Source organism: Typha angustifolia, chromosome 15 (genome assembly GCF_048772165.1).
Source record: "Typha angustifolia cultivar Huaian chromosome 15, ASM4877216v1, whole genome shotgun sequence".
Lineage (NCBI taxonomy): Eukaryota > Viridiplantae > Streptophyta > Magnoliopsida > Poales > Typhaceae > Typha > Typha angustifolia.
This window is the reverse complement of record NC_133253.1, coordinates 22,727,958-22,754,847: the sequence shown is the minus strand read 5'-3', so window position 1 is coordinate 22,754,847 and position 26,890 is coordinate 22,727,958. Positions and strand designations below refer to the sequence as shown.

Below are 26,890 nucleotides of genomic sequence, written 5' to 3'. Positions count from 1 at the left end.
GATGATTACCTATAAGGAGTAGTGAGTTTTCTTTTATATAATTTTATTGTCACAGGCTTTATGAAAAGTAAAGAGCCCATGGTTTATTCTTAGTACTGGAAGATAAGGATGAGCTGCAAGCATCATGAGAAGAAAAAGAACAGCATAATTTAGCTGCAGGTTTTGAGTATAGCTTGATTAACATCAGAAGAAAGTCATAGTTATAGTAATGCGACGTTGAAAGCACCAGTGAGGATTTTAACACCAGGCAAGGATTGAAGCATAACCGTACATGAATAGGTCTTCATTCTAAGGGAAGAAAAACTTCAACCAAAATGCATCTGAGTACATTCGAAATTCTGGACAAGAAATAACCAACCGAAGATTGAGTAGATTGCAACTATAAAGCCTGCTAGTTCGTAGAAAAATACTCGTAAATAACATATTTAAGACAGCCACATACAAGCTTTAGTACATGCATGTAAATTACAAACTTGGAGTTACATTTATGAGTATCCAAATAGGAGAGGAAGAATACTCAAGGAGACTCAGGAGAATGATATGTAGAGAAATAATGCATAGTCTGTAACTGAAAATCCAATGCTCTTGATAGCAAATCAAAATAAATTAGACTGAAATCCGAAGACAGATGGCCCTTTGAACTACAACTGCAATCACGCAGCTGCCAGAAATATACAGCCCTTTGGCTTCATGAAAAGAGGAATGATAAGGCAATGCCACACATGACTACTATTAAAGAGCTCATTCCGATAGTTCTGAGTCTAGCACTTGAAGCATCTATTGCCGCACTAGGAGGGCAAGCAAGACCCTTCTGGCTTTCTCGGCACTCACTGGCAAACAGGCCTGGTGGATACTTGCCATAGAGGTTTATGTAACTGAACATGGTTGATGCACAGTCATTTGTGGCATCATTCAATTCAGTGGAGTATGGGCAGGCAAATTCCTTGAAAGCAGAACAGCATAGGGTGGCAGGGTATTGTGGCCCCTTACACTTGCTTGTGATGATCGTGTAGTTCTTGAATTCAAAGTTTACAGGGCAACCTGAAAGGGATGTGAAAAGGAAAAGAATTAGCAGCATTACAACCTGATAACCTAAATACTAAGCAGTAGACAGTGAAATGATGGCAAAGGTATAGACCACATTTATATATAAAAATACAATGAAAAGTCAGTAAGGAATTATGCATCATATTCCTGAATTCTCACAAATATGATGATTAACTATAGTTCTGTAAAATTTACTATACCTAGTACTTTACATTTCTTTCTCTTTGTGGCCCTATGATATGTCAACTGTGTTGGAATTATACCTGGATAGGTTAGGTTGGTAAATATCATCATCGAGTAACAGCAGAATTTGGATGGTAATGGTGAAAAGGAGGAGTGCTCCTCACCTATTTCCATCCTCATTAAAAACTGAATATCTTTGTATATCATAAGTTGTAGTCATCCCATATGATGTGAATTTCATGGCCTTTTTGCAAGGCAGTAGCTAGATATAGACCTTCGAGTTTAGGACTCAAAATAACAAAAATACTGAAAGTTTAGATAAGGCTATTATTGGAGTTTCGGGACCAAAATAGAACAAAAGCTGAAAGTATAAATGGAAGTCTTTGCGTTGATATGAACCGACTCCAAGGAATTTGTTGGTGTTAGCAATTTTACTGTTAGATCTTGAAAGAAAGCTCAAATAGCTTCTCAACTTCTTGTTAAATAGTTCACTTTGTACTATAATAAGTAAAATGGAGGTAAAAGAACTTGCTGCTATAACTTCTGTGCAAGGACTTGACAATAAAACACAAAATGCTTCTGCTATGATGTTCATAGTTCACAAACAAGATGTAAAATTGCAGCGACGAGGACAGAAGTTAAGTCTTAGCTGAAAAGGTTGATTCATTAAGAGAGAGCTATCACCCCTTTGCAAATGCAAAGCGGTAATCAAACGTCACAGGCACATGGAAAAAGTTGGAAAGGTCAAGAAGCATGACATGTAAACAATAGATAGAAGATGGGCTGACTACAACCTAAGGCATCATAATTCCAAGACTCATTAGATTATCTTTACTATCATCTCCATAAAAAAGATTCACCTGCAATGAAAAGGCAAATGGGTATGGATAACAAGATAACCATTAAAGACAAGCTCAACATGGTGATTTAGTGAGATGGGACAAGGAATCAAAATGAAAGAAATAGTTCATGTTTCTGGATGTATGTCAGATTGTAATGTGCTCTTCTTACAATGAATGGAAGGTTGATTTGAGATCAGGAGTATTATCTAGCTCAATTTCTTTTTATTGGACAAGTCAGTGTGGCAAAGGACAGGTTTCCCCATAGCTCATGGCACAAGCCATTGAAAAGATCAAGAGTAGTACTATTTGGTTTAATGGATCAGCTTACTCTAATCACTTTGACTTGTCCTCAGTCTGTTTATGGAATTCAGTGAGGAAGATCAGGAAAATTAGAAATGTTATTCATGTACTATCTAATTTCTTTTAATGTCTTATTGATCTTGGTTTTATAGGTTATAGATTTAGATTGCATAGGTACTTTGAGTTCACATGCTGGTGAATGCTGGTGGTGCTGCTCTAATTTTATCAAATTTGTTTGTCCATGTTACTCTAGTTGGTTTGTGAAATCTAAGATTCACATGCTTCTGATATTTGCTGGCATGATATGAATGATTTCTCAGTGATGAACTACACGGAGAAGAAAATATTGAGTGGATTCAGTAGCTTTATTTATACTGTCATAACAATTCCAAACCTAAGCTTATTTTCTAACCACTGGCTTCTAAAGCTTTATGCAAAACTAAATCACAACCTTATGCTTGAAGGGACTAATAGTCCATATCTAGCTCCCAATGATAGATCCTACATGTATCTTGTTGGAAGATTGTGGTGGGTTTCTCCCAAACAATGTAACCAATTTTTTCTTTTTTTAACAATGTAATAATTAAAAGAACAGATCTAACTCAACGAATAGTATCATCCACGTTCTATCTTTTGAACTGATTTGTGTCGTAAAATTTTATCTTTTCTTTTCCTTCAACAAATTCTTTTGTATTGCTCGAGGAGAAAAGAAACGAAAAGAGAACACATTATGACAAAGAGAAATGCAGATCAGCAAAAGAAATTACTCTTCTTCGCTTGGAGCAAGCTCCGCCCCGTTGATCCATGGAGCTGAAACACATCATCTGAGCAAACCAACCACACATTAAGCACCCAAATTGTCCACAAAACAAACCCAACAAAACAAAAAGAAACCAAAATCTAGAATAAAACAAATTAAATCACCTGAGATGAAGCTACAAGCAGCCAATCCAACCAGAACCATGAACAGAACAGCCCCCAAAGACACGCCTCGATTCGAACCCATCTCTCTGCACGAGGTTTCTCCCACGCAGAGATCAGAGCAAAAGAGAGGGGAAGGAGAGAGAAGAAGGTGGTCGTAGAAATGGGAAAGAGAGAGAGAGAGAGAGAGAGAGAGAGAGAGAGAGAGAGGCAGGCACGAAGGAACGCAGCGTAGCGCGAGAGAGACGGAGTCAAGACTGGATCTCGGGGAAGCGATCGCTGGAGCCAACTAAGCCGAGCCACTATTACTAGCTATTAAAATGGAAAGACAGCAAAAAGGAAAACGCGGTTTTTGATACCCAGTCCTGGGAGACGGCTGGGATTTGGTTCTGGTCGATCGGACAGTGACAAAAGATTGATCCATTGGAACTAACTATCTACTGTTACGAGTCATGAAACTTTTGCAGTTGTAGGTCGAATTATTGATTGCCAGGCAGTTGGATATTTGTGATGGGGACCGGCTCCAGCTGGGTTGGAATTAAAAGGGGTGTAAATAAGAACAAGTTTTAAAGAGCACGTAAAGAAGACAAGTTCAACTCTGCATAATTTATATTTGGAGATAGATTTCTTTGGGTCTCGCGACGTGGATGGATATGGATTTCAAAATACAGACGTTGTAGGTGGTTCAGTATGCTGTCCTTCATTATTTAAATTAGGTTTTCTTTTATAAAAAAATATATATATGACCATGAGGGACCAGGACGAACGAAACAACAGTTCGCGATTCCGTTGAATCTATCTCTTGATATCAAAAGATTAACTAGGCCCGGCTCAACCCATTGCATTCTTATGGCTGGTTTGAAAGGATATGGCATATATGGCTGAAAAATCCAAGCTCAAAATGCCTCAGGGCTTAGGATATTGAAGGACAAGAACAAGCATATTACAGGTGGGTGATCACTACATTGTAGTTTCACTATTACTAACCATAATAGCTAAAGCAAAAGTGACAATACAACAGGAGGAACATAAGTAATGGCAAAAGAGAGAAGAAATATTTACATGATAATTAACTATAATTTGTTAATTATCGTTCCTATATGTGTCTTTTGTTCTTTTCAACTTCTCCCCGACGCTTGCTTCGATCAGATGCCGCAACACAATCTTTGCTTGTAACTGTTAGCGGGTGTGGCACATTTGACATCAAGAACAAAAACAAAAGGGCTAGAACCAAAAAGATGGGCAAAAATAGGCAGTCATATATCAGGAGATATTCTCCTAGCTGCCTCTACTCCAAGAACTGCAACCTTCTATGCATCCATTCATCATGTACAGCTACTCCGGTTATGAACAGAACTTCCTTCTCTGCAGAATATAAACAATTGTGAGCTAGTAAGTCCCTAAGCAACAGATCTCACATCACAATTTTCTATATCGGTCTTGAGACTTGAAGAAAAAAAAAATAATGAAAGAGATTTGGCAAGTACAATATTCACCCAAAAAAAAATCGATGGCCAGAACATGAAAAAAAATCAGACTTACCCTAAGATTGGACTCCCGTACAGACTCGAATGTCTCTGCCATCTCCATCTGCTTTATCACAGTGGCATGTAATATCTGAATGAAGACAGAGTTAGAGAAACAGAAAAGTAGAAAAAAAAAATTGTACTTGTAGTGAATTATTGTAATGCTACAAGTAAAATAGATTATATTTTTAAGGGTATTCCTGTGAAAAGCGTATTGATATTACATTTGTTAAAATCGATGACAGCTTTAGTTCTGAAAGAATTAGAAAGGGCCATCTCATGTTGTGCTAAAATGAACAACAAAAGAATCAATTCAACCTTATTGAGAATAACACATAAGTTATTTGACTAACTACAGTAAAACAAAGCTGCATGTAGGTCCAGAACACAATATTCAACTGACCAACAATAATTCCATAATGATACATTATTAGTATGGTATGCTAAAAACTATGTACTATAAGCAAACAGATCATTACATAATTCTGTAATTCACAAGTTAAAGCTTGCTAGCGTCTGTCCATGTTTACCTTGACTTGAGAAATACTTCTGATAGTTGATTTTATTTATTTTCAAAATCAGGCAGATTAACTCGTGAGATAAAACAAGAACTTACTTTCTTTGTCTTCTCAAGGTCAAACTCGATGGACTTTATCCTGTCGAAAGAATCCAGGAGTACACGCTCTTTCTCCTGTGGTATCTCTGGGGGCTTGCTACTAAGCTGTTTGAACACTGACTCAAGCTTTTGAAGGCGTTCTAAACAAGGACTTACAAGGTCTTCTCCAACAGCTTCCGCATCTGGCAGATGACTGGGCGAAGAGACTGGTGTATCAGAAGGATGAATATTCTCCAATCTCCTCTCTCGTCTACAGCCAAAGATACGAAAGAGCGAAAGTACTTTGAGCAAGAATGCAACAACTGTTCTTGCAAGATATCGCAAACTTCCTTCCTCTGAGTCATCTTTGCAGATATTGTGCATATAAAGAAGCAAGTTGCCTGTGATAAGAGGTGATGAAATCAATATTCCTAGGTCAAAATATTGAAGCCTAGTAGGACAATCATTGCACAAAGGTAGCAAACTTGATACAAAAACAACCAGCCAAAAACTAAAAAGGACATTTTTTCAGTACTTCATATTTAATAATCAGACAAGACTACATCATCTGAAACTATTTAACAATATTGACTTGTATTCATAAAATATGAGAATACTGAATTTCAATGAAATCTACAGAGTAAATAAATTAAGATCATGTGCATTCATTTTTCAGCATGATGCATAGTCTAAGAAGTTGAATTCAAATGGCCAATTGTGGGCCAATAAGCTATAAAATTAGGAAAGATTGTAATGAGTTATTTCAGAAAACTCTCCAATTCTCCATTTAGAAAGACTAAGTATAAATAACAACAAATGAAGATTATTTACTTAACAGAAATTAAGTATAAATACTAGTTAATAAGATGAAACTAATTATAATAAGCAGAAGGAAGATTTGATAAAGATAAATAAAACAACAAATCGAAATGAATATCATGCAAAACATTTCACAACTAAAAGCAAATACAGCACCAAAGAAGCAAGCACTACACATTTCAGAGCAATGTTCTCTGAAAAGTGCATAAAATTGCTATTCTAAAATTTCTACTAGTAGTCAAATTTAAGAATAACACTGATAGTCACAGCATCACACAGAAAGCAAATCTTAAGTGCTATTAGGAATAGGATTGAAAAGCCATTACATCACACTGCATCAGAAAGTAAGTCTTACATGCTATCTTATCATCATTGAGATGTACCATATTCTGATCAAGCATCAGCAATTTCTTAGAAGTAATAATTCACCCAACTAATTCTTTAGTCTTTACACATATTGGTACTAATCTTTCTAAACTCATTTTTATTAAATAAATAAATAAAACAATTAGTCAGAACTACACAAAGCAAATGGAAGTATGGAATAAAATGGTTCTATATGGTCTTTATTGTACAGCCAATTTGTTTTCTTTCTCTGAGACGATACTACACAAGCAGTTTGCTGCAAATCCCCTGAAACTTTTCATGTCTCAAGAAATAAGATTTTGAAGTTTGAACAGACCAGAAAATAAAAGGTACTGCAAGATCAGCTAGAATTTTGATGAATTGACTTTTACAGCGGAGAAGAAAAGTAGCCCAGAAATTTAAAGGGTTGACTTGGATACCTCACAAAGTATATTAGACAGTACGTACCTAATACATGTGATCTTCGAGTGGCCGAAGACTGCCTCTGATTATTCAATGGTTTGGATGTTTGTCTAACATATCCATGTCCTCTTCTACCAGAGTCTATAACTTTATCCGCCATGGCAAGCTGGTCATCACAACTGTAGTAAGCTGTAGAATCTGATCCCCTGACCTAAACAAATAGCATTAACAAAAGATTAAATTGCAAAAACTGTTACTCATAACCATAATATGGACAGGGTTAAAATGATCGTCACAATAACCTTTCTGGAAATATTGAGATAGCAAAAGTTAGCCGAAGAATAACAAGATTAAAATACAGATATCACATGACTAAAAGAATAGGACTAGGGTTTACTAATTATGCATTAAAGAAATGACTATTTGACTGGGAGTGGACAGAAGAAAATCACACATTTCTTTCAAAGATCTTAACACAGGTCGGTTGAATTAGAAATTGCATATCAATGAGGAAAATGAGTGCTACCCAGTCAGAAGAGTACATTTGCTAATAAGTGCACTATTGGAGGAAGTGATACACATACTCCAACTCCCTAACAGTTAAATACTTAAATGGATGTTAGGGTTTTGACACATTCCTGTAGTGTGGAATTTGAGTGGAACTTAGTCACTCAGGGTTATCCAGATTAGAGTAAAATGTGATAGCGAATAGATATTATGTCACCACTCAAGAGATTCATCTCTCTCAAAATAATTAAGTAATTTCACAGAAAAATCTTAACGAGAAGGTAAGCGTAGGGCATGAACTCTTGCTAGTTCGGAGACACATGATTAAATCTTCACACCTAGTTCATGGCATAACAGAGGAAGATACAGTCAGCGTACTGAAAGAGAACCGCTGAGATGTACCTCGACCATTTCATGAAGCTTTTGTAAATAATCACTCTCAACACTTTTTTGCAAGCACGAGTTCACAAATGGAACCTCATACCTATGCTATGCTGTATGCATTAAAAGAGTTTAACCTACTTCTTCATGAACTGGAGTCAAGCAAGCTGTTCTACATGCAACAGGTGACCCAAGATCATCGACATCCGAGCCTGATTCAGCATTCGATCTATCACTAGTCCTTCCCTGACATTCAGAAGAAACAACCAAGTAAAATTTAGTGTCAAAAAGAAGACTGATCAAATTAGTCTTAAGAGTAAAATGATGGTGGACAGCGTGAATCTTGCCTTTAGTGGCCGTAATCTAAGGGAAGTGCCGCTTTCTTCTCCATCAGATACTCCACTAATTTCCCTCACAGAAGCTGCTTCAATGCTATGCACAAGCTAGACAAGGAGAAAAAATCATTACTTTCACTCCCACTTGGTACATCAAGATGCTAAAACTTTATAGTGCCAATGTAACAATACTGCCAGTAAAAGCTACTACAATCTGATATACATATTTGCTAAACATTGCAAAAGAGGTTCAACCTTCATAATTGCAGGGTCATTCCATGGTCCTTCGTTTGACCTAAGACACCCTCCCTTATCAGAGCATGTGCACAAACCACCAAGAAAGTCTGGTAATTGACTGAGAAGAGTTTGCACAAAAGTAATCTGAAAAACTGACTCGTGCACCCAATTTCCAGAATACATGGAAATTCATCAGAAGAAATTAGTCAGATATGAGAATATAAACCAACCTGAGGTCAATAGCTTCAAGTAGTCGACTCTGATATTTAGTTCCCAGCACCTACTCAAGAAGATAAGTCAAACCATCATTAATGAAAGAAGAGATTAGGGAGTGGAAATCACACAAATAACATAACAACATTAAGCTTACATGTATCTTTGATGTTGTCTTGGGGTCAAGAAAACCCTTTACACTGTTCCAGATCAGCTTGAAACCATGGCCAGCATTGACAATGAACATTTGATGTAGTGTCTACAGAAGGGTAATAACCTCCTTTACTATTCTAATCCAGAGCTAGTTGAAAATAATGCATTCACCTTAGAGTAAAAGTACCTCAGGGTAGTAATCACCATCTATTTTCTGCATATGATGTATAAGCTCCCTTGCACTCTTGCTGAAATTCTTAAAGCCCTGCATAGATTACATAGACAACTAGATTACTAAACAAGTTTCTCAAACTTCAAACAAATGACCCAATTATGAATAGTGCGAAAAAGAAAATGTAGGATTTAGTGCAAATAAAATTATTTCTTGTTATAGTATAATTTCATAGAAAGCAAAGAGATTGACATACCACTCCATGCACATCCAGTATTGTAGTTGTGGAACCTATATGTCTTTTGGCGGCAAATGTACATGCAGGAAACTTCTCACGAAAAGCCCTCTCAAACTCCTGTACATGATACTTTATATAGCGGTCCACTGTGGTAATTTGCATAAGCTTATTTGGTTCAACTTTCCCAAGCCTCTCAATATAGACAGGCCTTCCCTCCTTGTCAACCCCATGGTACCCCTGCGGATAATAGCACAGCACTTCTTGTAGCTCTTCAAATTCAAAATCCTGAAATGCAGAGGAATTAATGTTGTCACAATACAAGATAGTACAATATGTTTATTAAAAAGGCAATAGATTTGATTATGAAATGCATACAGAGATTTACTGAAAAAAGGGGCCTTCCATGGAAGTGGCTCCCATTGTCGAGTAGACCATTACCATGTCTGTACTGTAATTGACATGCTCTAAGGGAAGATATTTTTCATCATCGTTCATGGTGGGAAACTCTAGAAGGCCATGAACATATCGTTAGTTTGGTTCAATGACCACAGGCCATAACACTAATACTGAACAGCACAAAGCTGACTGATGGAATGGGACAAAATCAAATGGCATTAAAGCTAGACATTAATGTTTGGATGCTAAATTTCTGGAAGCAATTCCATGGTGGAAGCTCCATCAACACCCACTTGTAGAACCTAAACCCATATGAACTAACATTAGGGTTGCTCTCTAAGAAGATCCAAACTCTAAATGCAACCAAAAGTATACAACCGGTCAATCTTGTCTTTTGGTGAACATGAATATTCAGTTGTATCTGAAGAGACTAATGATTCTTCATCAATAAGCTCAGGGGAAGGCCAAGATAAACAGCTCTTACAAGTAGTATCACTTAAGACACTATTGGATTACTAGCTTTAGAAGATATAGTGGCCTCACCACCAAGATTGTGTCTGTTCCGAATTCTTTTCTCCATCTAAGCATCTCAGCCCACATCTGAGTTGCTTTGTCAAAATCAAATTTCCTAGCTTTGAGAAATCTGCATCAAATGAACAGTTTAATTCACGACCCGTGTCTGGATTAAGGGTGATAATATCTAAAAAACAATTAGGTGTCCTTAAATATGTTTTCAGACAAAAAGCAAAGAAGATTAATCGTGCCGACCTGAGCAACATATGATAGTCATCGTGTTTCTCAGGCAATAAATTATTTGCAATTAGTTTTTCCCTGAACGCGATGACCGCCTGCTCCTCTTCAGCATCCCTTATGTCCTCAATCGAAATGGAAGGGAACCTGAAGTCCACCTTCCTCTTCCCACGCTTCTTCAGCGCATGTAGCGCTTTCTTTCTCAGAGAGCCAATCTTTGTTCTTCTTCTCTCATCTTCCGAGTTCTCAATGTCGGATCTCCTATCTTTTCTCTCATCGTTACTGACCACTATCTCAACATCTCCAGCATGGGTGACTGCAATGAAGCATTGCGCGATCAAGAAGTCGGAGAGATTAAAAAAAAAAGTCCCTTAAATTTTAAGTTCTTCAATAGAATTCTAACCTGACATTTTCAACCAATGCTGTCCAAAGATTTAGTTTTCCAGACCATAAACTTCAAAATGACATCTCTGCTTCAGTGCAGTCATTTTGATGAGGATCCCATACCTTGAAGCTTAAGCATACACATTAGATTCTTGAACCTAAAACATGAAGAAAAAGAACATTTGGATGTGATTTCTTCGTGCCATCAGATAAAAGAATGGAACGATTAAAGTGAAAGGACCCATTCCAATCTGTTAGCCCCAAGAACCCGTCCAAAAGAAACCGTGGAAAATATCATGATGTATCTGCATTCGCTACCGTTATCCTAATCCGCAACCAAACCCGATTTCAGGAAGGAAAGCAACATTAAATCTCACTTACAGCTCCCAGGATTCAAAGATCGTAACAGATCTGATAACTCTCATCGAGATCCTTTTAATCCTCCCATTAAAGCCGGTCAAAACCTTCGTTCAAATAAAAAAATCTAACGCCAACTCCTACATTGGCGATCAAAAACACGATACCCAGATCCAATACCCGGAAAATAGAAAAAAAAAAACGAAAGCAAAATCTCCAAAAACGCCGGATCCGGACCTCAATTCAGCTGCAGCAAGCAAGCACCATAGATCTTTACCTGGTTCAGAATCCCAGGTTGAGATCAAGAACGATCCGACGAAGGGATTCACGGCGATAAACTCCAAGAACGAGAACGAAAACCTCGAGATCTTATGATTTAGAGAGGAGGAAGAGAGAAGAATTGGATCGCTTCTCCTTTTCCTCCCTTTCCTCTTCTAATCTCTCTCCCTTCTCTCTATTCTCCTCCTCCTTGCTTGCTTCTTCAAGAAAAGAATTCGAAGATTCGACCACTCTGCCGCTCTGCTCTTTCTCTCTAATCTCCCTCTCTCTCTCTCTCTCTCTCTCTCTCTCTCTCTCTCTCTCTCTAGAGCATAGCTCCGCTTTTTTTAATTTCTTATTTATTATTTCAATATCAGAGAATTATACGGCAGTATGACAAGGTATATAGGTCGTTTATACGAGACGGTGTTTGTATTATAGCTTCTACTACCATTCTACAATTCTCTGGCGCGTCCCTTTCGGCTGGATCAAGTGGACCAAAGCCTCTTAGATGGTCGAGTTCTCGGGACGCTACGGCGACTAGTGCGGGTCACACCGACGACCAGTGATCCATCATTTAAAAAATAAGAATAATAATATTTTAAGCCACCTAAACAGCTTTACCATTATTAATATTCAAAAACAACTATTTCTTTTAAAATAGTGGTTGAATCACACCAAGAGTTACACTTTGTGTACTAATATACAATTAATCTACAAATTTATTATATATTAAAAAATAAAAATAAAACAAAGTAGTGATTTTAATATGAAAAACGATTCATTTGGCATTGTTAAGACTCATTGGAAGAACGTTCCTGGAAAATAACATACACATCTTGACTAATTATAGGGAATATAATTCAGCTGCCGACTTGATTGGCAACCAAACTTTATACGATAGTTTTGAATTTTGACATTTGAAGGCATATAAATCCAGAGATGCAACTCGCTGACTTCGTTTAAACAATAAAAGGGAAGAGGGTGGTCAAGGTGTCAGAGTAGACAAACCACTGCAGCTAAAAAACACTGCGGATGGACGGTGGAAACGAGGTGGTCTATCGATCCTACGGCTTAGGGATGTCGTATTAGCATCGCCTTGTCTTCGAAAGGACACGGCTTTTAGGCGCACGGAGATATCGGTGGCTTATGGTGCGTAGGTTAGTTGACAGCTTTTTATCCAGCGCCGCCCGTCTACCAAAAACAATAGCTTACGTGTCCGATCGCCATAGGGTTGAGAGAAAATCTTTTGGCCACCCACGAAGTGACCTTAGAAAGAGACCCAACATCAAATTGATGAGCTCAATTGTGGTTGTGCTTCGTTGGGAAGGATAAATCCAGTGGAGATTTCTTTAGCGAGTCACGAATCGAGGCCGCAAAAGTGACCAGAGAAGAGATTATTAATACGAGGCAAACATTGGATCTAACCATTAATGCTATACATACATACATACTGTGGCATGGCAGTTCGTAAGGCATTAAATGCCCCATTAATGTATGTTATCCGAGGTAGACTTTTTATGACCATCATATCCAAATTATTGGTGCATTAAACAATGGGATAAGAATATAAGCTGACGGACCTTTTATACGTACAATTAAATGTCCAAATAATACTTTTTTCTCTTTAACGAATCAAAGGTCTTTTTACAAATATAGCTGAAGATATAGGACTCCTTTGCAAATATACCAGTAGTTACATTAAAAAGATAAAGTATTGGCAAAACAAATTGATTTAATTATTTAAACTAATATATATATATATATATGTGCCATCTTGCAATAAAGAAATATGGTATGTACTAATGAGGACCACAAAGTATTAAAAAAATAATTCAAAGAAGTTTGACCACTGTAAGACGATGCAATAGAATCCTCTTCTTTCTCTCAGTGGTGCTAAACTTGACAGGAGAGTGTCATAGGATTGTCTTCTACCTCTCTGTACATCTCAACTTGATGAACAGTACAAAGGGTAATTAAAGCTTAAAAAAGGGTCCGATATGTACTTAGTTCATTAAAGTAGGAAAGCATTGGGCTGTCTCTGACCCATAATTACATTAATTAATTAATTTACCAGTTAATCTAAAATAACAGTGGTTTTGTTTTTATTAAATTGGATAGGTAGAGGTTTTAATATTGTAATTGCTAATAGGTATAATATAGAATGGAAACTTGTTGTTGAAAACTTGATTAAGAGCTAATTTTCTTGAGTCAATTTTCAGATCTCATATCTTAGCTATAGTTGTCCACCGTTCTTGACCAAACTGACTACACCAAATTAAATTAAGAAGCAAAACACCCCCAATTCTATAAGACCATCTTAGTCTTTGGACCACCAGTAGTCCATTTGCTCTGCCCAAAATATATATATATATATATATATTTGTCAATACCACCCCGGTAAAACTTTAAATTATTGTATATGTGAAGATAAGTCCGACTCCCAAATCCCAAAAGAAAGTGGGTAATTTTATATCTTACCCCCTCCTGCGCACATCGAGAGGTCGCTATCTCGGCGGCTCGCGCTTCCTTTTTGCTCTTCTCCTTTTGCCCCAGGAGAGACGTCTCCACTTTTCGCCGGACACATTCCCACTGTAGTAACTCTTTTTATTTTATTTTATTTTCACGTGATCTTCTGATAGCTACCTCCGCCTCGTAAGTCGTGGTTGAATAGAGAGAAGAAAGACAAGCCCAAAGGCATATGGTTCGTGGCCAGGCCAAGCCTAAACTTAGGAACGAGTCTCGTTGGACTTCTTGGATCATTTCGTATCATGGCCTAATACCATCGTGTTACAATAACACTAGGATTAAGCTGCATGTGTGAGTACCACAACCATACATACAGCGAGCCCAATCCAAGGCCAGCGAGACATTACTGGCTTGTTGCTATTCGTACTAAACTATTATTATTATTCCACTACAATTTGTCCATGATTAGGCATCTCAGTGACCGTACGCTGTGTATATATGTTTTGTTCAGGTGTCTTGTCGCAATCTTATTCCTTGGCACGATAAACGAGGAAATGCCTCGTGATTCCCTTCTCTCTCTTTTCTTCTGATTAATTAATTAATTAATTATATATATATATTATGGTGGCAGTGGAGTGGAGCCAAAAAGCAGTTAATGGCCCGGGACCCACGTGATCGGTGGCGATCGTACCTCGTCGGTCGCAATTAATGAAGTGATTGATGCGAGGAGAAGAAAGGGAGAAGGCGTCTATTTGTTTTCCTCCTTCTATTTTTCCCCCTCCCGGAATGTCAGACTCCGTGTTCTGAGCTCAAAGGCAATTATGGCGCTGCTTTCAACTCCTTCCCCAGTCCGTCACAATATATATATATATTTTTTATTAGATTATCAGATTAGGCAGAACAGTCGTTTGTGTATTTTGATCGTTTTATTTTGTTTGTTGATATTTTTAAAAAAAAACGTATTATAGTCATCTAGGCAGTTCAATTACTAATTTGATTAAAAAATAAATCAACTCAATAGTTTAATTTTTTAAAATAAAAAAAAAGTCATAAGTTCGACTCCAACTCTAAATAATATTATAGATAAATTATTTAGTGGTTTAGTTCCATTAGATTAAAAGAATAGCTCAACTACGCGATATCTTAAAATAAATTTCGACGATATTTGATTTGAAATAATTGTTCGGCGGTTAAAAATTTGGTGATACTTTAATGTCTCGGTATCTAAAAAAGGTTGGCCTCTCTATATAACTCATATCTAGCATTCTAGCTTATGAATAATTAAAAAAAAAATTAATACAAAAAATTTAGATAGATTTACACCTCTAAATTCCAATATGAACTTTTTAGTCCATGGCTTTGGGAGAACAGGGCGAGTTCTTAAGAACCGGGCGGACGCATCTGCGAGCAATAGCTGATTGCGTGCAGAATGGGTGTAGGAATATTCTGCGTTCCGTGTATTCGTCGGCGTGCTATTGGCTAGTAATTACTGCTGATTATTTTACTCCCCGTCAAAGGCTGGTACTTAAATTTCTGTAGCCTTGCAGACAAATAAGTAGCAGATCACGTGGGGGTGTGGGATTGACTCGATGACTTGGACTGGAACGCAATGCTAATAAATTTAGTTTATATCACCCACATAGATTCATCGTTATTAATGTTTATTTAAGACAAATGTACTTTTTATTTCATTATTAATCCACACTTAATTATATAAATGCTTTATTATTCTATCACTGTCTTTTACTTTTAAAAATAAATAATAAAATACCCCTCGTTTGATATTAAAATCTACTTCTCTATTTAATTTAATCTTAATCTAAAAACTTATTCAAAGTTCATTTATATGTAAATTAATAGTTGATAAAACTAATGTCACAGTGTTTTGAGATATTTTATTCAAGATATATGGGTTATGATACGATAGTGTGGTAAACCAACCAACTCTAATAGAATTGTTAGGTATCTTCTCTATGATCAAGGAGGTGTTTAACTATAAATCCAAATAATATGATAGAGAAATTATTTGTTGGTTGGTGGTTTGGTGGTTTGGTGACTTAGTTTGATTTGATTTATTGTTCGGAAGTGCGGTTAGCTCGGTAATACAATGGTTTGGAGCATATATGGCTTGAAGCTTAGACTATGAAGTTAAAAGCTCGATGGAGCCTAAATACCTTAAATAAGAGTTGGTCATTTGCTCAACCCATATTTAGTCTTCGGACTCATAAATAATTAAAAAAAATACAATAATAAAAGCAAAAAAATATAATCATTAAGAAAAAATAACAATATAGTATTTTGAGTCATTTTAAATAAAATACAGAATTATAAATATTTATATGATATGATGTGAGCAATAAAAGTAAAATAAAACTTTAGCAATATAAATGCACTAATACCTATTTGAATGACCAACCAAGCAAGTTAGGTAGTTAGCTACAATTTGGGCCCCTCCCCTCTCCTTGGGACCGAAGAAGAAGCTCACATGCATGCTTCACCCACCATTATATCATTTATTATTGTCATATGGTTGACATTCTCAGAGAGTTATATAGCTTTCAATCTCAATTTATTTATCATGTCCTTCTCCACTAAATTAATAGGAGCATATAAGCAACTAATGCCACTCCCAAGCTCTTTCATGTGATCTCCCCCACTTGCAATAGCTAGAACAACACACCATGGAGGCCATGACACTGCCATGCATATTAACACCATAATGAATTTACTTAAAGCATTTAATATTTTTCATTTAATCATCTATCTATACAAGAGTTTTATAAAAATAGAGGAAATTATTGGGTGTAAGATAGAATTAACCCAACTGTTATCCTCATTAAATGCATGCAGTTTAGATATGCATTTGTCCAAAGTGGCGTGAGAGTTGGAATAGAATAAACCACTTTGGCAAGTCAAAACAAAAGGAAGGGTATATAAAACTGTCAGTGTGCAGAGATTCCTGTAGTAATTAAAGCCTGATGAGTTAACTTACACTTGGGTGAAAAAAGCTAGATCTGATGTGACAAATGACAAATATTGGGAGGCCCAAAAGAAGGGTTGTTTGTTATTGAAGAGTTAGGGCATTATGTAGCATGGTGGGGGATGTGAATTTCTTTTTTAATGTAGGGAATTATGTAGATAGGCACAAGAATTTATGATAGCTTAGATGTGTGTGTATCCACTTTTAGCCCATGGATTAGGTTTAGGAGTAGTTTTTATCTTTGGAAGAAGCAAATTAAAAGTTTAAAATTTGAGATTTTTATTTGTGAATCCTATCTTTCTTTAATATATTTTGTAATCAAACACTCCCTTATATATATATATATATATATATATTAACTAAATCCTTGTATAATATAAATCATGTGTTAAGTTATGTATAAAAAATTTCTATTTAACAATAAAAGAATAAAAATACCTATATCTTATTGCTTACATTACTCTCAACTTTTAAATAATAAGCTTTTGACATATAGTTATCATAAAGTAAGCAGAAGATATCTATTAAAAAGAATATGCAAGCAAAAAAAGAAGCTTTTGAGGGTATACAAGTGAAGAAAAGCCCTTAAAAGAAGAGATGAGCTACTTAATTACTTGGTTCGAGAATAACCTTCAGAGCTCAGAAAAGTTCACACTTGTCCATTTGAGCTACTTTTATTAGTTGGTCTAAAAGCCAAAACAAGAGTAAGTAAATTGTGGTAATCCAACTCCAGAAGCAAAAGGAATAAGACAAGAAGCCAGCTATATACTATTCTGATGCCACTGCTCAGAATCAATGCTATCTACAAGCAGTTCCTGGAACCAACCAAGATAAATTAAGCTCGTTTCGTAGATCTGAAGTTTAGAAGAAGTAGAATGGTCGAGATATTTACAAGAAGTTTCAAGGAAATGAGATGGGACTGCAAGGTTTTAGGAATTGGAGAAGAAGATCCAAACTGGAGAAATGGAGGAGTTAAAGCGAGGTAGACTTCTCTTTGTGAAGGCCCAGCCCAGAACTTCCTGGCCCAGGTCCAACTAAACATCCATATGCCCAATCTCATAGATTCCAAGATTTGATTCTAAAAATTTAGAGAAACTTATAATTATCATATTATATAACCATTAAAGCTGTCTCTTTTCACTGTGATGGTTCATTTGTGAACAGTACAGAAGCCGGAGGGACTGGTTTCATCGTCTGACACCCTGATGGAACTGTATCTCTTGTAGAGGTATCGGCAATTAGGGAGGCACTGATTGGTATTTAATAGAAGAATTACACCAACTTATAGATTGAGATCGACTCTTTCACTCTTGTCGACATTTTGCAAGGTGGCAAGAAGCCACATTGGTCCTTAACATCCATTGTCGACTATATTATCCACATAAGTAACAATTATGAAAACTGTAAAGTTAGTTACATTTATTGGAAAGCTGACTGAGTAGCAGACTAACTTGTTAACCATGGTAGATGTTTAGGTTTTCAGTATACTTGGGATGGGAGATATCTTCTAGAGCTTAGGTATATTTTGATATCCAATACTTCGGGAGACGTTTGTAACCTATTAGTTAATCTATAAAATCTCTTTTATAGATTAATTCAAGCCATACCTAATTTGACCTTCTTGTGAACTTAATTATAGAATCATACTAAGACAAACAAAATGTTTTAGGTACAAATCAGAATATTGATTTCCAATGAATATGATCAAGTCCAGCATCTAAAATATTAAAAACCAAATTCAATAAGTTTAAATCTCAAATGCAGGGTAGCGAGATAAGAATAATTTAGAAAATATAAAAATATTATTTGAAATATAGGGTGTTATTTTACTTATTCGGTTAGATGTTCGTTTCGGTATTAATTAAATCAAAATATAGGGTGTTATTTATATTATTTTTAAAAAAATAAGTTTTTATTCTAGGATTAAATAATAAGAGTATTGCATTTTGCTTGATAAATTGGTTTAATGAATAATTTAGATTTATTTTTTCCTTCTCACTTGGGAATTGGGAGATGGAAGACAAAAATTACGAGTTCGATCTAACTGATAATAATACCACGTGGAGCAGAAGAATACCACAGCCGTCGATCTAGTAAATCTAGCGGTCAACTCACGCCTTAAAGAACGGACGGTGGAGATGCGGAGTTGCAGAACAAGTCGACGTAACCACGAGGATTTAGTAATTTATTATAGGTCCATAATAAGTAGCGGTTCTCCCACGCAGGCCCCTTTAATCCAACGACCATTTATTCAACTCTCCAACCTCTCGAACCCTGGGAAAGATCTAGGGAGAGCTCGTCTCGATTCCCCGCCTCTCCTCTGGCTTCTCCTCGATCCTCCTCGCTCTTCTCGTCTGGGCGTGCTTCGTGATCTAATCGCGTCCGTCAGGTTAGAAATCCACCTCCAGATCCGTTTCTTTTGCTTCCAATCGTTACTTTTAGGTTTTTTTTACCCCTAGATTCACACCCCTTCAGGTTTGGATCTGGCGTTAAAGAAGCTAATCTTTGCATCGGTTAGGGTTTGTGGCTGTTTTTTTTTTTTTTTTTGATTGTTTTTGATAGATTCCTTCCGCCCTTAGCCTAGAGACGTCGTATTATTTTTAAAGATTTGCGTAGATCTGATCTGCCGCAAGAGAGATTTTATATTCTATTGCTGGTTTTTGTTTATTTATTGATTTATTTTATCGCTTTATTTGATCTCAGGGTTACTGGGAAGTGATATAGATCTGAGGAATATTAGGATTTGGGAAGACAGATCTGTGAGTATAAGTTATAAATTTGACAGAATTAGCTGTAGTCATGGCGAGGGTTCATATCTCAGAGACTCTTTGTTCTTTCTTATGTGTGCTCCTGATCATGTCTCCGAGCACTGCGTTCTATCTTCCTGGTAGTTATATGCACACCTATTCGCAAGGCGAAACCATATCCGTTAAGGTGAATTCCCTCACCTCTATTGAGACCGAGCTCCCCTTTAACTACTACACCCTCCCGTACTGCCAACCCAAGGGCGGGGTCAAGAAGAGCGCTGAGAACTTGGGGGAGCTTCTCATGGGGGATCAGATTGATAACTCTCCTTACCAGTTTCATGTCAATGTTAATGAGTCGGTTTACCTATGCACCACGAGCCCATTGAATGAGCATGAGGTAAATCTCTTGAAACAGAGGACTCATGATCTCTACCAGGTGAACATGATTCTCGACAACCTCCCCGTGATGCGTTTCACTGAACAAAATGGTGTCACCATTCAGTGGACTGGGTTTCCAGTTGGGTACACCCCAGATGGAAGTTCAGAAGATTATATTGTCAATCATTTGAAGTTTAAGGTCTTGGTCCATGAGTACGAAGGAAGTAATGTGCAGATTATTGGCACTGGGGAAGAGGGCTTAGGAGTGATCTCAGAGACCGATAAGAAGAAGATGTCCGGTTACGAGATTGTGGGTTTTGAGGTTATCCCATGCAGTGTGAAGCGTGACCCAGAAACCATGTTGAAGCTTAATACATATGATAGTATTGAACCTGTGAATTGCCCACTGGAACTTGAGAAGTCTCAAGTGATTAGGGAGCAGGAGAGGATTTCATTTACTTACGAAGTTGAGTTTGTGAAGAGTGACATCAGATGGCCTTCACGTTGGGATGCTTACTTGAAGATGGAAGGTGCAAAGGTCCACTGGTTCTCAATAATGAACTCCCTGATGGTCATCTTCTTTTTGGCTGGTATTGTCTTTGTTATATTCTTAAGGACTGTCCGGAGGGATCTAACCAGATATGAGGAGCTTGACAAAGAAGCACAAGCTCAGATGAATGAGGAACTATCAGGATGGAAACTCGTTGTTGGTGATGTTTTTAGAGAGCCAACTTGCTCAAAACTACTATGCGTCATGGTCGGAGACGGGGTACAAATTTTGGGCATGGCAGGCGTAACAATTGTCTTTGCTGCTTTTGGGTTTATGTCTCCCGCCTCAAGAGGAATGCTTTTGACCGGAATGATTATTCTCTATCTCATCCTTGGTATTGTGGCTGGATATGTCGGTGTAAGGCTTTGGAGGACCATTAAAGGCAGCTCTGAGGGATGGAGGTCTGTTTCCTGGTCAATTGCCTGCTTTTTTCCGGGCATAGTTTTTGTCATTCTCACTATGCTAAACTTCATACTGTGGGGAAGCAAGAGCACTGGAGCTCTACCCATCTCGTTATTCTTCACTCTTCTGTCATTGTGGTTTTGCATTTCTGTGCCTCTTACCCTTGTGGGTGGCTTCTTGGGCACACGGGCTGAGCATATAGAGTTCCCTGTTCGAACCAACCAGATTCCAAGAGAAATCCCTCCACGGAAATATCCTTCATGGCTCCTTGTCCTTGGTGCCGGAACACTACCATTTGGCACCTTGTTCATTGAACTCTTCTTCATCCTCTCTAGCCTTTGGCTTGGGAGGTTCTATTATGTGTTTGGTTTCCTACTCGTTGTCCTTCTTTTGCTGGTCGTTGTTTGTGCTGAGGTGTCCGTCGTCCTCACCTACATGCATCTCTGTGTGGAGGACTGGAGGTGGTGGTGGAAAGCTTTCTTTGCTTCTGGGTCAGTTGCCCTCTATGTGTTCCTTTACTCCATCAACTACTTGGTCTTTGACCTTAGAAGCTTAAGTGGCCCTGTTTCTGCAATACTTTACCTCGGGTATTCATTGATCATGGCTCTGGCAATCATGTTATCCACTGGCACAATTGGCTTCTTGATGTCATTCTCTTTCATCCACTATCTTTTTTCGTCAGTAAAGATTGATTGAAGGCTGTTTGCTTATACTCTTAACTTCCTTCAACATCTCGTCACAGCTTTAAGGTTTTTATTATCCATCCAGCAAACTCGAATGGATCTGCTACTATCTTGCAAACCAGCCTGTGAATTGGGACAACTGTAATGTAGTTGCCACTGCAGCTATTTCCTATTCTGAAACTTATTTTGTAGCCTATGAGATGTGTTTCAAAGCTCAGTTCATTTTGTTCTTTATCATTTCCTAGAATCATGCAGAAAACTCATGTAAGTCAGGCTTGCTTGGTTTTAGCAAATATCAAAACAGTTTCTCATATTTGTTTTACTTTTATGATTCTGGTGCATGGAAATTATCTGTTAAGTTTGTTGGCCATAATACTAAGATTTCTGGGAAAGAACAATACTTTGTGGTTCTTTATTTCACCTTGTTGGTAACTGGTATTGAGCCATTTATTATTAAAGCCCCATTTCTTCTGATTGCTTCTTGCTAGTATAAACAGAATATCATGTGGAACTATATTTACATAGGAGCAGTTGGCCTTTCATCATGTATAGTATTCATAACTTGCTTTCTGCCCTAATGTGACTCATTAATTATGCAGGAAAATAGTTTTAAGCACACATATCATCAAGTTAGCTAGGAAGAAAAGTTTAAACATGGTACCATGTGAAAAAGAAAAAGGAAATTATGCTAGATGCTAACGGAACCATTTGTGGAGACAGTAGAAGCTCATAGAAAACCACCACACTGAATTCAAAAGAAAAACATGCATATGTCTCTGACTTAGATGGAACAAAGCAAACTTTGCTGAGTCATTACTCTTATTAATTAACTAGCGGAGTGGTATACTACTGATTGGAAGAGGAGCCTTTCTACCCCATGGCGTACTTCTGTGTCCATGATCGGGCTGTTAACTCATACTTGGCTCTGTCAGTCTTGTACATTTGAGCAATCTCAGGAACCAAAGGATCATCTGGGTTGGGGTCTGTCAGGAGTGAGCAAATGGACAATAGCACCTGCAGTTTACATCAAAATAATGTATTAGAGCTAAAACAGATAATAACATCCACAACTTTCAAAATCTATGTCGTAAAAAGCACCCATTGTAATATTCATAACTCAAGGGTGAGGGTGACAAAGATATACAAGCAGTAAGTGACAAAAGATGGAACTGCCTGGATAACTTAATCTGGCCTCCCAAGTTCTCCTGTGCAAATCAAGGTCACTCAAAGTGTGGGTCCACCAGATTATTCTACTTTCTACCAGTTCTTGTTAGAAGCCAGGTTTACACAAACAAGCCTATTCCTGCTGAGTAGGAGTTCATTTGTACAACACCGACTTAGTTAAGCCAGAAAAAATCAAATAAGTAAGATGAGCAAGTTTGAGAACCAGCAAGTAAAAAATGGAGGTATATGCAGCTTTAACCCGCTAGGAAGAGTAAGAACTAAACCAGTAGCTCTCTTGACAGATAAGCTGAAGAAACAAAACTTGTTCACACCATCTGATAGTACTCCATAAAAGCTCTTCGCATTACCAAAGTTATGCATATGAATTCACCCTAATCATCCCAAGAACACATGACAGAGCCACTACTAACTATCATATATATCTGATGTCGGAACATTATTCACCAGTTCCTTTCTACCAAATTTAAACCAATAAAGCAGTATATATTTCATTCAAAGTGAATGAATGTCTATTAAAATTTTCAAAGTAGTAAAGACAACCATGTGGTGTTGACATAATTATTCAAATAAAATGTCACCTTGGATATAGTCAGAGCGGGGCTCCATTGGTCCTTGAGGATGTCAAGGCAGATGCTACCATTATTATTGATGTTTGGATGAAAAACTTTGGTACGAAAAGCGACCTGGAAAACCAAATTATTATTTTAAAAGTCAAAAAGCCATAAATGACAGTGGATAGCATGGCTTGAGCTCTGCAACTAGAAGAACAGAAAAATTGAAAGAATCTCACGCCCCAGCAGGTCCAACACGACTAACTAGCTTTACCTTCTTTCAGTGTCTATCAGAAAATGTTTAGAATCTAGGTAGGTAGCATGACTACAGATAGTTTAAGAAAGTCTCATGAAGCACATACATAGATTGCATCATGTCATACGTGCAAGATCCAGAAAACCAACAAATGAGGCAATACTTTTCCAAAAAATGAGGCAAAGACATCCATAGAATTTCACCAATAATACAACCAAGAATATAAGCAAAAACAATGTTAGCAAGGTACAACCAAGAAATCTTCTTAGAAAATTTAGATTGTTCATATATTAACTATCTGGAAAACCCTCATAACTTAGCCTGAACAGGGAAATCAAGGCAAGCTCGAGAGCGAAGAAAGAAGTTACACATCCTCTTGTAACCATACTATATAATTGTACACGAGGACTATGATGTTATACACAGCAATGTTGGCGAAAGAAATTGAAACTATGATGTTATACACAGCAAAAGCCAAACATGCTATTAGAAACATGTTACTAGCATGCGTTTATAAAATAAGAAGAAAAGCACTTACGTTAGGTGGCTTAAATGGATAATCCGGTGGGAAGTGAATATTGACAATAAAAACACCACCTGAGAAGGGACTATCAGAAGGTCCCATAATGGTTGCTTGCCAGTGGAAAACGTCCGCAGCAACAGGACCTACAATATGAAAACAAAACAATCCCACAGGTCTGTAACAGAGTTGGCTTTTTAAAATAACCTGTAAGAGCTAACTGGTTTCTACAAAAGAGTAAAGGTAACTTGACGTAATCAAATAGAGAACAAGGGTCTCCTATCTATAAAGGGGCTTCAGCTTTGTTTATCTTAGTCTTCTTTTTGTTCAAGGACTGAAGCAATCTAAGATGGTTATTCCAGAGGAACACACACAAACCAAATTAGAAGATACATATGAAAAAAAATCCAAATAATAAAAGATGGTTACCTGCACTGCAAGATGCGGGAGGATCCTTCTTCAAGTCCTTTAACTCCTTCTGAATCCTCTTCAAAGCCATGAATAACTGCTTATAACCTCTAAGTTAATAAAGAAGAAGATAGGTTTCTATCAAATAACAAACTTAAGGAAAACAGAAAGCAAACAGGATTGCCAATAATATAAAACACAAGCATAGAGGAGGAGAACTATCCAATATCAGTCAAAGAATACATCGAAACAGATGCAAACTACCACAGTATGAACAATTTCCTCCGAGAAAGCTCAAAGCAAAAATAAATAAATTCAAATACCGGATCTTTCAGGCAAGATGGGATGCTTTCTATCAAGAATACTCCTAAGAAATCAGAACAACAATACACGTTACAATGGATCGAAAGTAGGAAAGAAAACGAAGAATTCCCGGGAATCAACAACGATAGCACGATAAATCGGAGAGAATTCGAACTGTTATACTGCCCAACACCCACCAATTCCTTCGCGTGCTTAGGGTTTCTCGATTCTTTTCCGAGAACACTTACCGGGCTCGGTCTTATGAGAAGATGTCTCTTTATTTGTACTTGTGCAGCGTAACGGGTGAAACGTTAAAACCGGTCTCATATTTGGAAGGAGAAGAAATGTTGGAAGGCTGACGTGGCAAGGACAAAAGTCTCAAGATATTTTATTTATTCTTACCATATGGGCCCATATGCAAATCTACCTATGGTAATGAGGGAAATTGTTTAGGAAGGATATGAAATATTTTCCAATTAATTTGATATGAATATATTCCTTGATTCTTTATACTAAATTCAGATCCATTCTAAGACATATAATTTATGTTAGGGTAATAGACTTTATAAATATATCTATTTGACAAGGGTGAATATGGAACGAGTATGAGAGTGGATTCGATGCTTGTCTTACTTAACGTAGAAGATATTGTTTAGTGTTGCCAAATGATGGCCAGACTAGGTGACATGGAGAGAGAGAGAGAGAGAGAGAGAGAGAGAGAGTCATTCTTATGAATTCCAAGTATACAAGTGCTAAGTGCTGATCATTAAAATCGAGAAGGTTCGTAAACTATTCAGGAAGAAAAGAGTATCTATCTACCATAAGATTCTTAAAAATGACAGGAAAGTATTTGTTGGTGATGGCTAATGGAGTGAATCCTGATCGTAAAATACCAGTAGTAGTTCAACTCTCTTCAAACTAAGACCCATTAGAATAAAATAAAAACTCATTTTTTAATAAAAAAATATTTTAACTTTTTATTAGTATTCGGTTGTAAAAAAGAAGAAGATAAATACTGAAATAAAAATATGAGATAAGATTATATTTGATTGTGATAGTTAATTGTGATTTTTTTTTAGAGAAAGTATTTAGATGGTGAATTTTTTTTCAGGAAAAGTAGTTAAATGGTGATGGAGAATAAGATTATGCTTAGACAGCTAAAGTTGCTCTATCTCATACAAGTGTTTCTGAGTTCAAATTCTAGTGAACTCGATTTAACTGAGAAGTCTATAATGGATGGAACTGCTTAAGTTTGTGCCAAGTCCTCTCCTTTACTGTTCTTGACCCTTGAGCAGAACTCCGGACGCACACCAAGCAACTCTAACTCCCGGAGAGTGGTCACGTATTGCAACTTGGGAAGCACCCGGAGGGCTCTGAACTCCTCCGGTTGGTATATATGTCGAACTTCAAAGTATAACAGCTGAGGGAATCCTGCAGCTGAGAAACAACTCATGCCCTCCATGAAGTATGCCTGGTTGACAAATTCGTGAAAATGCAAAAAAATTTCTGATATAATTATTTTTAATTTATTATAAAGATTAATAGCACATTCTCTTTTTATTTGATAATTAAAATTGAAGCTATTTCAATTTGAAAACTTGTGTTGTAGTAATTATGTTCAAAATCCATTCGAATGGGATTTGATTCTTTTCAAATGAGATAAATTGAATTAAGCAAAAATTTTCACAGAGCAACATATTTTTAATTGTGAGAAATCTATTTGAAGAATTTTTTATGAGTAACAATGGATGGTCTGTAAGTATTTTTATAACCATTAATTATTATAATGGTTGATTTGATTCTAAAAAAACTATCCATGACTTTTTACTCTTATTTGACAAAGGAATTTTTCCATGTTAAAAGTATTATGTTTGCGTATGCACTTACGTTTCTTATTTTAGCTATTATTTAGTGTTCTAATTAAGAAAAACTGAACCATATCGAGGAGTCGAGTCAATATCCATTTCTCCTGTAACCACATTGCTTGTATGTGTTGATGACTCCGAGATGCTCTTGTATTAATCTTTTCTAGAATGACATCCCCTATCAGTTTTAAGAAGACAAATTGTTTATGCT

At 36.9% G+C, this 26,890-nt stretch overlaps 4 protein-coding genes across 6 annotated transcripts; 1 reads left to right on the top strand and 3 right to left on the bottom strand.

Annotated features, from left to right (window-relative positions):
* Positions 1–422: 422 nt before the first annotated feature.
* LOC140777796 (GPI-anchored protein LLG1) lies at positions 423–3,603 on the bottom strand. The gene is made up of 3 exons (XM_073122146.1): positions 3,297–3,603; positions 3,140–3,196; positions 423–1,041 (listed from the first exon to the last, which is right to left on the bottom strand). The coding sequence occupies exons 1-3, from the start codon at positions 3,376–3,378 to the stop codon at positions 689–691; spliced, it is 492 nt and encodes a 163-aa protein (XP_072978247.1). The 5' UTR covers positions 3,379–3,603; the 3' UTR covers positions 423–688.
* A 568-nt stretch (positions 3,604–4,171) lies between these two features.
* Positions 4,172–11,703, bottom strand: LOC140777794 (phosphatidylinositol/phosphatidylcholine transfer protein SFH13-like). The gene is made up of 15 exons (XM_073122145.1): positions 11,402–11,703; positions 10,787–10,925; positions 10,402–10,699; positions 10,177–10,276; positions 9,256–9,522; positions 9,015–9,092; positions 8,832–8,933; positions 8,692–8,741; positions 8,480–8,579; positions 8,237–8,332; positions 8,031–8,135; positions 7,047–7,212; positions 5,436–5,815; positions 4,836–4,910; positions 4,172–4,658 (listed from the first exon to the last, which is right to left on the bottom strand). Exons 2-15 carry the CDS (start codon positions 10,791–10,793, stop codon positions 4,638–4,640), a joined length of 1,845 nt encoding a protein of 614 aa, XP_072978246.1. The 5' UTR covers positions 10,794–10,925; positions 11,402–11,703; the 3' UTR covers positions 4,172–4,637.
* A 7,356-nt stretch (positions 11,704–19,059) lies between these two features.
* On the top strand, positions 19,060–21,904 carry LOC140777941 (transmembrane 9 superfamily member 12). The gene is made up of 2 exons (XM_073122372.1): positions 19,060–19,220; positions 19,535–21,904. The coding sequence occupies exon 2, from the start codon at positions 19,631–19,633 to the stop codon at positions 21,602–21,604; it is 1,974 nt and encodes a 657-aa protein (XP_072978473.1). The 5' UTR covers positions 19,060–19,220; positions 19,535–19,630; the 3' UTR covers positions 21,605–21,904.
* Positions 21,905–22,321: 417 nt separating this feature from the next.
* On the bottom strand, positions 22,322–25,103 carry LOC140778585 (ubiquitin-conjugating enzyme E2 28-like). Of its 3 annotated transcripts, none has more exons than XM_073123376.1 (5): positions 25,063–25,103; positions 24,533–24,608; positions 24,122–24,249; positions 23,355–23,459; positions 22,322–22,605 (listed from the first exon to the last, which is right to left on the bottom strand). In XM_073123376.1, exons 2-5 carry the CDS (start codon positions 24,600–24,602, stop codon positions 22,462–22,464), a joined length of 447 nt encoding a protein of 148 aa, XP_072979477.1. In that variant the 5' UTR covers positions 24,603–24,608; positions 25,063–25,103; the 3' UTR covers positions 22,322–22,461. The 3 variants fall into 3 exon arrangements, with proteins under 3 accessions (XP_072979477.1, XP_072979476.1, XP_072979478.1); XM_073123375.1 differs by having other exon boundaries at positions 25,012–25,089; XM_073123377.1 differs by lacking the exon at positions 25,063–25,103 and adding an exon at positions 25,012–25,032 and having other exon boundaries at positions 24,533–24,621.
* Between the last annotated feature and the right edge of the window lie 1,787 nt (positions 25,104–26,890).